We start from the raw sequence: 14,697 nt of genomic DNA, 5'->3' as shown, positions 1-14,697 counted from the left end.
TGACCCATATTAAGATTGCAAGTTTAGTATCGTTGTATCTTCCGTGGCGTAGCTCATTGTGAGTTTGGGTTCTACTGCTGCAAGGAGGTGGAAGTGGGAGGCACAGGGTCACTGACTTAAGGACAAAATAATTTTTTGATCTAAAATAGCCTCATATTCATGAAAATCCATCCGCTCAGAGTTAAAAGCAACTGCTCTTGCCTCCTGCTTTAATCGGTGCTCTCTACCCAATTCCATCATAAATCTTTCTCTCTCGTTTTAAGGACAAAATAGCAACATTGATGTATCTAGCGTCTGATCATACTACACAGGACTCTGCCTTGGAACTTGTGCCTTTCTTCGCAATAGTTTGTGACACTTTTTACAGCTCAAACCATTCTGCAATAAGATGTTTGAGAAGCTGTTATAATTTATTAATCTTCAATAACAGCCCTAGTTTATCCACTCCTTTTATTCATAACCCCCCCAACCCCCCAGCCAAGACACCGGTTCCATACGTAGCTGGAGATATATAAATCTCATCTTACGTGTGCGATCAAAGTAATACGTGAAACCTTTGCAGCATCAAGTTTTTAAGTTGCTAAGCTGTTCAGTGCTTCTGAACAACCTTCTCATTTCATATTAAAGGGTGTCGGTTACTTCTTAATGAATCTTCAAGCAGAGGACTCAATATGCAACAGAGTTTAGAAGATTAAATGGTGACTGCTGCCTTTGCCTCTGAACCCTTTGCTCTTCCTGCAGTCTGACAACTTGACACTGCCATACCCTGTCAGCACTTCTGATTTAGTTATGGTTCAAACTCGTACATAGTCTTTATCTAAGGTGCAGTGTCATCTTTCAGTTTTATGTTGATTTCTACCTCCCGCCTCTCCATATACATCAGACTGGCGTGGCACTAATGCAAAACACTGCACCTGCTGGAAATCTGAAATAAAACCAGATAACGCTGGTCAGGCAGCGTCAGTGGAGAGAGAACCAGAGTTAACGTTAGATCCACAACCTGAAACATAAGAACATAAGAATTAGGAGCAGGAGTAGGCACTACGGCCCCTCGAGCCTGCTCCGCCATTCAATAAAATCATGGCTGATCATTGACCTCAACTCCACTTTCCCGCTCGGTCCCTAAATTCCTTGATTCCCCTAGAGTCCACAAATCTATCGATCTCAGCCTTGAATATACTCAGCGACTCAGCATTGTTTTTTAACACTCTTCCTCTCTCCGTAGATGCTGCCTGACCTGCTGAGTGTCTGCAGCCATTTCTGTTTTTTTATCACTAATGCACTGCATTGTGCAAAACCAATGCCCACCACCATTCACAAAATGGAAATCAAAAGTCCTCGTAACAAATGTAACCCTGCCACATTGGAGGGCTTTGTCTACAGCATCTTGCTTGATAAATAAAAGCCCCAGTTTCAAGATATTTGAGTGACTGTACTGAATGCTTGTAAATGTACTGGTTGGAGGAGGTGTCTCATGAACCAGTCCATTGTTTCCTTTAACACTTCCATTCAGAGATTCTGTGGATAAGTTTTATTGATTGGGAAAAGTGTGCTCGGGTGTAACAGGATAGCCCCATCGATGTCACAGAATCTTTGGAACCCACTTTTTAAAAAAAAAAAAGGTCTGTGGCAGCATTTTGTGGAATACTGCACAGACTGGCTCTGGATGTTGCTGCGATATGCTAGCAGTCCAGGGCATCGGCAACACAGCATTCTGAAGAGTCATTTTGTTCTAACCTGGTATTCTCGGTACGAATCTGTCTTCTCTTCAGTGCCACAGTTACCGTTCCTGGATGTTGGCGAGCATGCTAACGCACAATGTGACCTTTCGGCAGTCAAGCATAAGGATCCTTCCTCATTCCTCCCTGTCAGAACAGAGAATCTCATTTGTAGGTTAAAAAACCTTTTGCTCTGCACCTTTCACTTTGACTGAGAGCAGCAGCGTTAATGGCTTTTCAACTTCCAATCCAATACTCTAAGAAATATAGATTGAACAAAAGAACTAAAGGCTTATAATACAATTTGAGAGATAGGAAGAGGCTTGCTTTGCATGTAGATAATGTTAATTACTTGGGCAATAATCTATGCCATTACTGGCAGTCAAGTCGTCTACCTTTGCACAGACAAAATCGTTTCACTCCTTCTCGACAGTTTCCATTCTTACAGTTACATGAGCTCTGCTTTGAGTTGCACCTTGCCCAAAGCTCAGTTATCGAGAAATATTGCTGCGGGCATGCGGACAGTAACTCCGGCTCCCTGACAATTGTAGCAAAAATGCATTGGCGTGGTTTGTGGTCTGGGGCCTGAAGGAATACACATGCGTCCAAAAGCCATACAGAGCTTTACGGTATTTATTTCTCATTGAAGTACAGGGTACAGTATTTATTTGAACCGTTTCCGTACAAATAAGATAGTGTCAAGTTAGGATGTGACCTTTTGCGTATTACTATTAATTTGGGGCAACCCAAATAAGAGCTATTGATAAACAGGGCTGATTTAATAAAGGATATGCACATTGATTGGGGATTGCCACCTTTATTGGGTATATTGTATCAAATGTGCACCCTAGAATTTCCTGGTTTAATTATTTTAGCTAATATTGCAGTGAAATATTGACCCTGAAATCTCGGCCTCCCCGGGTCTGTACGGAGTGTGTATGGACCCGGGAAGGCATCGGAAAAGCCGGTTTTCAGCGCATAATGCGCATGCACTGAAAAACAGCTTTTCCGATCTGTCAAGCTCCTCCGCATCTCGGGAGCGAGGATGTTTGCACGGGCAGGTTGCGGTATTTACCCATATCTTACCCGGCAAATGTCCTCAAAACTCTTGCGCTTGATAAAAGCAGGCACATAGCCGACTGTTATAGGAGTAAGAGTTTTAAAACATACAAAAACATTGTAAAATAAAGTTTAAAAAACAAATTTTATTTGTTAAAATCCATCCCCACTATGATAAGTTTATTTTAAACCATAATTTTAAAAACTTTTTTTTTTAATCAGAAAAATACATATTTTTTAAATACATAAAAACTTGAATTTAAATTAATAAAAATATGTTGTGCATTTTTTCTATATTTTACTATTGGTTGTGTGTTTTGGGGGCTGTTTCCCATTCATAATAATGGGAACTCCAACTTACGGAGTTCCCATTATTGTGAATGAGAGCATACTACACCTGATTGGCTGCCCAGAACCATGTGACTGCAGCTCCAGGCCTGCGCACGTCCCGACGTGCACGCGCTGCGATGCACAATCAGTGGCGGCCTCAGGACCAGGAACTCACGTGGGCGCAGCAGCTTCAGGTAGGTGTGCTTCTTTTCTAGAATCTAGTCGAACGCCCGCAGGAAGGAGAGACAGTGATTTCTGGGCGATTGTAGCATCGCTCTCAATAAATCTCAGCACGTTGAAATTATATTACTTCTGTAGAACTTTATTTTTAATGACTTGATTATATAGAGTTTACAGCACAGAAACAGCCAGGTGTTTAAGCTCCACATGGCTGTGTTCACATTATACTGTACCATACAGTAAGGAGATTAGTTTGCTGTCTGTTTACAGTAGCATCATTATATTTGTGCAATTGTTTTGTGTGTTCAGATCTCATTTTTAATGATGCCCTATCACTTCGCCAGCATACATTGAGTACTGCCGCTAGTAATGTGTTGCATCACCCTGAGCTCGCTGACCTACATTGGCTCCCGGTCTGAGTCTGTGGCCTCATTCCTCTCCCTCTCTGTAACCTCCTCCAGCCCAACAAACCTCCAAAATCTCTGCGCTCCTCCAATTCTGGCCTCTTGCGCAGCCCTGATTATAATCGCCCCACCATTGGCGGCCATGCCTTCAGCTGCCTGGGCCCCAAGCTTTGGAACTCCCTCCCTAAACCTCTCCGCCTCTCGACCTCTCTCTTCTCCTTTTAAGATGCTCCTTAAATTCAATCTCTGTAACCAAGCCTGTCCTAATATCTCGATTATGTGGCTTGGTGTCAAATTCTATTTGCTAACACTCCCCTGAAGCACTTTAGGACATTTTACTACGTTAAAGGCGCTATATAAATTCTTGTTGTGGTTAGAATCTTCGTCCAGCTCCTCCTATTGGTTGTGTAATGGCTGGCGGGTTTTGTCTCGAGTCCTGAAGCGATGTCTGTCATAATTAGCAAATCATCGGTGGGAACATATAATTCTGTTCAATATAGATGTCACCACCGCCCACCCAGCTCCCAGTTTTTTCAATAAACCCATGATCAGAGCTGCAGTTCATTGTGCCTGAACGTCAAATTATAACTTTATTAAATAGAATTTGAGTGGTTTCCATGAAACCCACAAATTGTTGGCATGGACTGATTCATTCTTCAAGTGATGAAGCCCCTATAGCGAGCAGCAAATTTACACATTAGCAAGTACGATTATTATTATTAAAAGTGATAAATACAAAGGGACCTGACCATTTCCTTTTCATCTGTTCAAAGATTAAGGCACTAAAGTGCCCTCCTTTGAGTTAATTACTTAGAGTAAGCCCTGTGATTCAACTGAACAGGACTGTACAATGCGGCAGGCAAAACAGATTTATAGAATAAGCTGTGTTAAGTTTTGAGGATTTGAGGCATTAGAAGGTTAATTACTGAACTCTTTTGGAATAAAACCCAGAGGTGGCCAGCTGCAATAAACAGTCTTTGAAAATCGTAAAACTGGGTGGCACTGAGGTTTATCTTGCTCCTGGCTTACTGACTGAAGGGAAGGGCTGTCTTTGTTCGCAGAGACGCTGAAAATAGCACCAAACTGTAAGTTGAATTATATGGCTTGCGGTAAAGTTAGCTGACTCTACAGTGATATAGGAACGATATAGGTATATTTACAAAAAACGAAATGGTTAAAATGTGCCCCATTTTTGTCTCAGACTTTGACTTCAGTGTACCGGGCTCAATGAAACTTCACAATCTCATCTCCAAGCTAAAGAAATGGATAAAGATTCTGGAGGCAAAAACTAAGCAGTTACCTAAATTCTTCCTGATTGAGGAGAAGTGCCGGTTTCTCAGTAACTTCTCCGCCCAAACAGCAGACGTGGAGATCCCAGGAGAGTTCCTTATGCCTAAGCCAACGCATTATTACATCAAAATCGCACGGTTAGTGGACTTTCAATATGTCTATAATGTTTGGTGTAATGTTATTAAATTGATGAAGCCTCCTTTCTTGCCGTGTTTAGAATTTTTTATTTTAGATTCTCTAGTGTCCTCTAGAAAGGAGAAGACTTGGAGGTGACCTGATCGAGGTCTTTAAAATTATAAATGGGTTGATGTGGAGAGAATGTTTCCACTAGGGGCCACAAATACAAGAAGTCATGTTTGACAAATTTGCTGGGGTTCTTTGAGGATATAATGAACAGGGTGGATAAAGGGGAACCAGTGGATGTGGTGTATTTGGACTTCCAGAAGGCATTTGACAAGGTGCCACATAAAAGGTTACTGCAACAAGATAAAAGTTCACTGGGTTGGGGGTAATATATTAGCATGGATAAGAGTATTGGCTAACTAACAGAAAACAGAGAGTAGGGATAAATGGTTCATTCTCAGTAACTAATGGGGTGCCGCAAGGATCAGTGCTGGGACCCCAACTATTTACAATCTATATTAATGACTTGGAGGAAGGGACAGAGTGTAACGTAGCCAAGTTTGCTGATAATACAAAGTTGGGAGGAAAAGGAATGTGTGAGGAGGACACAAAAAATCTGCAAAAGGACATAGACAAGCTAAGTGAGTGGGCAAAAATTTGGCAGATGGAGTATGATGTTGGAAAGTGTGAGGTTATGCACTTTGGCAGAAAATAATCAAAGAGCAAGTTATTATTTAAATGGAGAAAAATTGCAAAGTGCTGCAGTATAGCAGGACCTGGGGTACTTGTGCATGAAACACAAACGGTTAGTATGCAGGTACAGCAAGTGATCAGGAAGGCCAATGGAATCTTGGCCTTTATTGCAAAGGGGAAGGAATATAAAAGCAGGGAAGTCTTGCTACAGTTATGCAGGGTATTGGTGAGGCCACACCTGGAATACTGCGTGCAGTTTTGGTTTCCATATTTACTAAAGGATGTACTTGCTTTGGAGGCAGTTCAGAAAAGGTTCACTAGGTTGATTCCGGGGATGAGGAGGTTGACTTATGAGGAAAGGTTGAGTAGGTTGGGCTTCTACTCATTGGAATTCAGAAGAATATGAGATGATCTTATCAAAACACACAAGATTATGAGGGGGCTTGACAAGGTGGATGCAGAGAGGATGTTTCCACTGATAGAGGAGACTAGAACTAGGGGGCATAATCTTAGAATAAGGGGCCGCCCATTTAAAACTGAGATGGAGGAATTTCTTCTCTGAGGGTTGTAAATCTGTGGAGTTCGCTGCCTCAGAGAGCTGTGGAAACTAGGACATTGAATGGATTTAAGACAGAAATAGACAGTTTCTTAACTGACAGGGGAATAAGGGGAACGGGCGGGGAAGTGGAGCTGAGTCCATGATCGGATCAGCCATGATCGTATTAAATGGCGGAGCAGGCTCGAGAGGCCGTATGGCCTACTCCTCCTATTTCTTATGTAAGATTTACTAATAAATACAAGTTACTAATAAATCCAATAGGGACATAAGGAGAATGTTCTTTACTCAGAGAGTGCTATGAATGTGGAACTCACTACCACAGGAAGAGGTTGAGACAAATAGCTTTGATGCTTTCAAAAGAAAACTAGATGAATGCCTGAGCGAAAGGTGAATAGAAAGCTATGCTGGAAGGCTATGATGGGGTTGATCCATTGGGAGGAGACGCGTGTGGAGCATAAACCACGGCACAGATCGGTTGGGCTGAATGGCCTGCTTCTGTGCTGTATATTCTATTTAATTCTATGTTGTGTTCCTTCATGGATGTGACTGTATACATATTAAAGTGATTTACATGTTTTGTCAACAAAGCAAAATATAAAGGGAGATTTAATGGAGGTGTTCAAATTGGTGAGGGCTTATGATGAGAAACTGGTTCCAGTGGCAGAAGGGTCCGTAACCAGAAGAGACAGATTGACGATAATTGACAAAAGGTCCAGGGGGGGAAAGGAGAATTTTTTTTACACAGCGAGTTGGTGTGATCGGAAACGCGTTGCCTGAAAGGGCAGTGGGAGCAGATTCAATAGTGACTTTCAAACAGAAATTGGATAAATACTTGAAAAGGAAAAATAGGCAGGGCTATGGGGAAAGGGCGGGGGAGTGGGATTAAATGGATCGCTCTTTCAAAGAGCCGGCACAGGCACGATGGGCCAAATGGCCTTTTTCTGTGCCGTATCGTTTGTCCATCAAATCCATCACTGTAAAACGTTCAGGAGTTTTTGTCTCGGTCTGAATATTGTCCTTTGTGCATCAGGTTCATGCCCAGAGTGGAGATTGTCCAAAAGCATAACACGGCAGCTCGTAGGCTTTACATCCGGGGTCACAACGGCAAGATATACCCGTACCTGGTGATGAACGATGCCTGTCTGACAGAGTCTCGGCGGGAAGAGCGTGTTTTACAGCTGCTGAGGCTCTTGAATCCCTGCTTGGAGAAAAGAAAGGAGACCACTAAGAGGCACCTATTCTTCACAGGTAGCGTTTTGTGGAATGTATCTGTTCCAGATGTTGTCCTCCCACAGAAATACATGCAAGAAAGCCACAAAGAGCCAGTATACATTTTCACACACCGTCTGACGATTCGGTCAGTTCTTTGAGTCCCAGTCGAGTCTTAATACAATTAGTGTTGCTCACCGTAAATTAGAGAATGCACTGACTATTACACTGACTGCAAGATAATACCATTTAATGCACAATATTCTTCTGTTAAGTTGAATGTAACTGCTGTGTCCCTCCAGGACCACAAGGTCTAATTGCTGCATAGACACTTTCCTGACCCTTTCCTTAGAAGCTAATTGCACGTGAGCTTTTCCTGTGTTCAGTTAGAGATTACTCTCTGTTGCGAACGTTTCTGAGAACCGGACTCCAACACCCATGTATATGTTCTTGGGTCTTTGGTGTCCTCCTTCCCCAGGATTATTTTGATTCTGCTATCTTTGATCACTCCCTGCTGAGTCCCATTACCTTTGAGAATGTCCTAGCCTTGCGATCCAGGTAAACGCTCGGTCAGACGCCAGAAACAGCCACCCTTGTCTGCCGCTGCTTTTCGCTACTCACCTTGCCCTATGCCTCCATCAAATCTGATTCCAGTCTTTGAAAATGGGAGCGCATCAGCTTAAACATTGTTTTAAGTTTTAACATATCAAGTAGATTAATTTTGATAACTGGGTGGAACAATCAAATGAGTAACAGTCATATATATTTACAATTGGCATCCTTTCACCTAACTCCTGGAATGGATGAAATATTTAAAGAAAGACCTATTTAGGAAAATAAGACTTTCATTTCTATAGCCCCTTTCATGATCTCAGGACATCCCAAAGCGCTTTACAGCTTATGAAGTGTAGTATAGTATTAGGCAGTCCCTCCCATCGAGGATGACTTGCTTCCACACCAAAAAGGGATGAGTTCACAAGTGTTTCAATGAGGGACCTGACATTCTAGGTACCGAACTATATGTTGAAGCCTGGAAGATGCCTGTGCGTGGATTTTTTAACGTGTGGTGGCCGTTGCACACCAGCCACCACACGGGCTTGACAGAGCTAGGTCTTGGTCCAGTGGCAAGGATTACCCAAGACGACTGGAGACCTGCTCTGCTGCATGGACCTAGTGTGCAACATGCTCCTACTATCCATAGATTGCAGTGTGGGCTGGCCCATGCTGCCCCTGGACCCCCGGTCACTGTGGTAATGTAGGGAAACACAGCAGCCAATTCATGTACATCAAACTCCCACAAACAGCAATGAGTTAATGACCAGATAATCTGCTTTAGTGATGGTTGTTCCTAACTATTAACTAACCCTCCTTTTTATTATTAACTAAGACTCCTTGTCTGTGAACAATGCCAGTTGAAGTTGCAATGAGTGGTGTCCCAACTAGTGCTTTCCCTATTTGTTTTAAAGTGCCACGTGTTGTCGCAGTTTCTCCTCAAATGCGACTGGTCGAAGACAATCCTTCATCACTTTCTCTTGTGGAAATTTACAAGCAACGCTGTGCTAAGAAGGGCATTGAACATGACAATCCTATATCCCGCTACTATGACAGGTTGGCCACTGTGCAGGCCAGAGGAACCCAAGCAAGTCATCAGGTACCAAGTTTATCAAAGAGTTCATTTGCTGAGATTAGGTGGTTTTATAGGAACAGGAAGAGCCTATTCAGTCCCTCGAGCCTGTTCTGCCATTCAATTAGATCATGGCTGATCTGTACCTCAACTCCGTCTGGCTACCTTGGTTCCATATCCCTCGCAATCTTTACAAAAACAACAACAACTTGAATTTAGATAGCGCCTTTAAAGTAGTGAAACATCCCAAGGCGTTTCACAGGAGTGTTATCAAATTAAATTTGTCACCCATCCACGCAAGGAGATATTAGGACAGGTGATCAAAAGCTTGGTCAAAGAGGCGGGTTTTAACGAGGGTAGGGAGGCGGAGAAGATTAGGGAGGGGATTTCATACCCAAGGACCTTGGCAAATGAAGACACACCGCCAATGGTGGAGCGATTAAGATCAGGCATGCCCAAGAGGCCAAAATCTATCGATCTCAGTCTTGAAAGCTCCAATTGTCCCAGCATCCACAGCCTTTCAGGGCAGAGAATTCCAGATTTCTGCTATCCATTGTGTGGAAAAGTGCTCCTAATTTCACTCATTAACTGCCTAGCTCCCATCAAGAGGAAATGGTTTCTCTGTATCTACCCGATCGAATCCTTTTAACATTTTAAACACCTCGATCAGATCACCCCCAATCTTCTAAACTCGAGGGAATACAAGCCACGTTTATACAATCTGTCCTCATAATTTATCCCTCCTAGCCCTTGTGTAAATTAGTGAATAATCTGAAAATAGTGTAGGTGGATACAATTGTCCCTTTCGATAGTCTTAACATAAGATGATGAAGCAATGAAGAAGTTAAACCTAGATGAGAATTGGAAAAGAAGCATTTAAGGTTATGACTGTTAATATGCTTAAGTGTCGTGCGCTGAATAACATGGAATGAATGCGAGAATGGACCTTGAGCACTGATATAAGAATAATGGAGGGCTTTGAGTTCTGTTGCTACAGGTGCATGTTGAAAATTAATGGTTTGAGGAGACTGATTAATGAGAGGGACCTTGAAGTAGTGCAGAGAGCAGTGACGAGGCTGATTGTAATGAGAAAGATGACATACTGTTGGTACATTGTACAGGAGGCAAAAGTTATTGGTGGATGTTAAAAATCTGGAAAAGTTGCAGGTACCAGATTAAGAAGGAGATTACATGGCGTAATAAACGGGCAGGTGTCACATCAGAGGCTGATCCAGTGCATTTGTTCAGAGACTGGACAGTATACCCTGATCACTGACCTTCAGAGTGGAGCAAACACGAAATGTAGGATAACATTATTTTGATTGAAATATTACATTTTACTCCTGGTAGGTAGAAACTGGTGCCAACAGCACATACATTACATCATTGCTGGTGTTATGCAATAAATCGCTGGGTTCAAAAATGGTCTTGATTTCAAAGTCACTGGTCCTGGTCCAATAATTGGCAGAAGAGATTTTGTGGCTTTTTCCTCATTCACAAGAAATAGGAGCAGGAGTCGGCCATTCGGCCCCTCGAGCCTGCTCTGCCATTCAATAAGATCATGGCTGACCTGATCATGGACTCGGTTCCACTTCCCTGCCTGTTCCCCATAACCCTTCACTCCCTTATCGCTCAAAAATCTGTCTATCTCCGCCTTAAATATATTTAGTGATCCAACCTCCACAGCTCTCTGGGGCAGAGAATTCACGACCCTGAGAGAAGAAATTCCTCCTCATTTCCATTGTAAATGGGCGACCACTTATTCTGCAACTGTGCCTCCTAGTTCTAGATTCCCCCACGAGGGGAAACATCCTCTCTGCATCCACCCGGTCAAGCCCCCTCAGAATCTTACTCGTGTTCACCATCACTTATCGTTCCCTGCATTGTTCAGACATCAAGAATACACATGAGGGAGAAAGGAATAGAAGGTTATGCTGATGGAGTGAGATGAAGTGTGATGGGAGGAGGCTGGTGAGGAGCATAAACACCAGCATGGACCATTTGGGCTGAATGACCTGTTTCTGTGCTGTCCATTTGATGCAATGGGTAGTTGCCCAGATCAATAGGGGGTAGCTCCTTGTTTTAGACCTGAACAGACTTCACTTCCTAACTGAAACATGTTTAAAATCTTTTAAACCTCCCTTTTTTGGTGGATGCCTGTGTTTTTTTTTTAAATTCCAGGTTTGTACAAATGGCTCTTTTAAACGTCTCATACATTTTCACTTCTGTCATGTTGTGTGGAGTTTGGCATTTATTGCATTGACTAAAGTGGAGGCCTGTGGAAATGCGTCCCAGTGTGCGTTGTGTGGCCTTGTGAGAGGAGCAGAACATTTGTTCTGGAGGGCGGGCCAGCGAGTAGGAAGAAAAATAGTCCAAACGTCAAAGACCAAAGCTGAGCTTCCACTCGGGAAAGTGATGTAGTATCCCTGTTCAAATAAACCATTTGCTTTAAAGGTCAAATAATGTATCTGCCTTACGAGGCTTCACACAGTCAGAATGAGGTAAGTGTTTTGAAAAGATGAACATTCAATAAAATCGGAATCTCTCTGAATTTGCAGGGTATGCTGTAATTTGCTCAGCTTTCTGTGCTTTCAATCACATTTGGGAGGTCATATTTTTTTCTGGGTAATTGATCTCAAAAATGAGCAGACTGCCTGCCCTAAATAAACTATGTACAGTAATTCCTTTATAGATGAGAATAAAGTACATTTTATCACCAACATCTTTTAACTCCTCTATTAGCAGAAGCCGGTTTTTGTTTAAATCTGGTACATATTCCCTTCTAAGACACTTTGTCATCATACTTTGCGAAATTTTACATTTATTGCAAATCAAATTCTGTTAAAATAAGATCAAATCTGATAACCAAACTCGACTGAAAGATGTCGAATCTTTGCATGATTGTGACACCTAAAGTTAATGTGGGCTTGTTATGTCACAAATAACCTGGTGAAAACTTACTGAGGTTATTTTATCGTAGTGCACGTTTGCATGGACCAAGAATAAGATGGCTAAGATTTTATCATCAGTTTGATTAAAATAACTTGCTAATGTACAAATGCAAAGCTTTAGAACACTCTGTACACCTGGGGAATTATTGATTTGAGTTCTGGTTTATAGCAGTACACTATTTATCATGTTTGACATTTTGCATATATAGCTCCTGATTAAAGGTGAGGATGATGCAAATTGACACGTGAAGGATAATCTATTGAAAGCAAAGATCTCGAGGCAACTGCAATTTAATTGTATTTTGAGCTTGTCCATCGTTCCACCATTGGTGGCCATGCCTTCAGCTGCCTAGGCCCTAAGCTCTGGAATTCCCTCCCTGAACCTCTCCTCCAAATCTCTCTCATCCTTAAAACCTAGCTTTTGCTCATCGTCCTAATGTCTCCTTCTTTGCCACATCGTCAAATTTGTGTCTGAATACGTCTGTGTGAAGCGCTTCGAGAGGTCTTACAATGTTAAATGCGCTATATAAATGCAAGTTGTTGTTTGCTAATCACATGTGGTTGGTTAGTTAAAGTAGTAGAGAATGAGGCTGGGACTTACTTACATGGGCGGAGATCATGTAAGCGATGGATACAATACCAGTCCTTCTGTAACAATTACCTGCCATTTACATTTTTGTTCAAAAGCCAAAACCTGCGTCATAGTTACTTTTAGTACTATTTTCCAAGTACTGCACACATGGAAAACGTAGGCCGTGATTTTGCAGTCGGCGCTACGGAGTACCTACGGAGTACACCATCGGTATCCGAATAAAATGTGAATTTAGCGGATTGGGGGCCCTTCTGGAACTTGCTGTTTGGCGCTGTGTACTGGAGGGCAGCGTCATGGCCCACGGATCCCAGGTGCGTATTCAAGGAGGAGATGGTGAGCGTACCGAGCAAGTATGTTCCCTTAAAGAAAATAGGTTAGACTAAAAAAAATCTAGAGCCCCCTGGATGTCAAGGGGCATACAGGGTGGGATAAAGAAAAAAAGGGAAGCTTATGACAGATACCGAGGGCTCAATACTGCAGAATCTCTAGAGTATAGAAAGTGCAGGGATGAAATTAAAAACAAAATTAAGAAAGCAAAGAGAGCATGAAAAAATATTGGCGGGTATAATGAAGGAAAACCCAAAGATGTTTTATAAATACAGAGCAAAAGGAGAACTAAGGAAAGAGTAAGACCAATTAGACACCATAAAGGTAGACTGTGTGGAGGCGGAAGACGTGGGTATGGCTCTAAATGAATATTTTGCATCTGTTTTCACAAAAGAGAGGGACGATGGAACGCTTAAGGGTCCTTTAACCAGACTTATCAATTGGCAGCAGTCAGTGTGGTTTGTGCAATAGATTAGATTTATTAAGCTTGCAACAATAGTATACTTTACAAAAAGCGAGAGTTGACGAAAGCTCGCAGGCCCAGGTCTCTGGAAGTTCCGTGCACAGATCGATGTCCTAAGTCTGTATGTTGCTACTGCAGCCGTCTCTGTGCTAAGGTATTCTTTGAGTATCGATGTTTTAACAATATTTATCATCAAAAGTTCATTTGGCCAGTGACCGTATATGGTCTTTAACAATTGGTTCTAATGGTCAAAATACCATTGTCACTCAAACCAGAGCGAGTATCCTGGCCACTCCAGCCTCCAGTAATTTTAAATCAATGCCTACTTGTCCATGTTACCTTGTTTACAAATTCCTTCATCTCCTTGGAACCTCTTATTTATGCTCCTGTATTCTGTTAGTTTTGATTAAGCTGACTCCAATTTCTACATTGTTATTATAATAATGTGACCTTGGCTTGCAGCTTGTGTTAGTTTGTTATTTGAGGAGCTTCTAACATTCCCATGTCCACAGAGAATCATGGGCAAGATTAGTTGGTCAATGACTACAAATTGAATATATGAATCTCTATAATACCAGTCTTTCTTACAAGACATTGCAATCAGGGAGGAGGAGTGTGAAATAGTCGATGAAATAAACATAGTGAGAGAGGAAGTATTAAGGGGTTTAGCAGCTTTGAAAGTGGATAAAATCCCCAGGGCCGGTTGAAATGCATCCCAAGTTGTTGAGCGAAGCAAAAGAGGAAATGGCAGAGGCTCTGACCATCATTTTCCAATCCTCTCTGGCTACAGGTGTGGTGCCAGAGGATTGGAGGACTGCTAATGGTGTACCTTTGTTTAAGAAGGGAGAAAGGGATAGACCGAGTAACTACAGGCTAACTTCAGTGGTGGGAAAATTACTACGAAAAATTATGAGGAACAGGGTAAATTTTCATTTAGAAAGACACGGATTAATCAAGGACAGTCAGCACAGATTTGTTGAGGGAAGGTCGTGTCTGACTAACTTGATTGAATTATTTGAGGAAGTAACTAGGAGGGTCGGTGAGGGCAGTGCATATGATGTAGTGTATATGGACTTTAGCAAGGCTTTTGATAAGGTCCCACATGGCAGACCGGTCACAAAAGTAAAAGCCCATGGGATCCAAGGCAAAGTGGCAAGTTGGATCCAAAATTGGCT

The 14,697-nt window shown here is 42.2% G+C and overlaps 1 protein-coding gene across 1 annotated transcript in view; it reads left to right on the top strand.

The window, feature by feature from the left end:
- Positions 1-14,697, top strand: part of trrap (transformation/transcription domain-associated protein) — a 236,575-nt gene that overhangs the window by 202,406 nt on the left and 19,472 nt on the right. The window contains exons 62-64 of the mRNA XM_070901735.1: positions 4,893-5,118; positions 7,387-7,604; positions 9,032-9,216. Of these exons, the coding sequence (XP_070757836.1) occupies positions 4,893-5,118; positions 7,387-7,604; positions 9,032-9,216 (629 nt within the window). The remainder of the gene's footprint in view (positions 1-4,892; positions 5,119-7,386; positions 7,605-9,031; positions 9,217-14,697) is intronic.

This window comes from Pristiophorus japonicus, chromosome 15, assembly GCF_044704955.1.
Source record: "Pristiophorus japonicus isolate sPriJap1 chromosome 15, sPriJap1.hap1, whole genome shotgun sequence".
Classification (NCBI taxonomy): domain Eukaryota; kingdom Metazoa; phylum Chordata; class Chondrichthyes; family Pristiophoridae; genus Pristiophorus; species Pristiophorus japonicus.
This window is presented reverse-complemented; position numbering and strand designations above follow the sequence as displayed.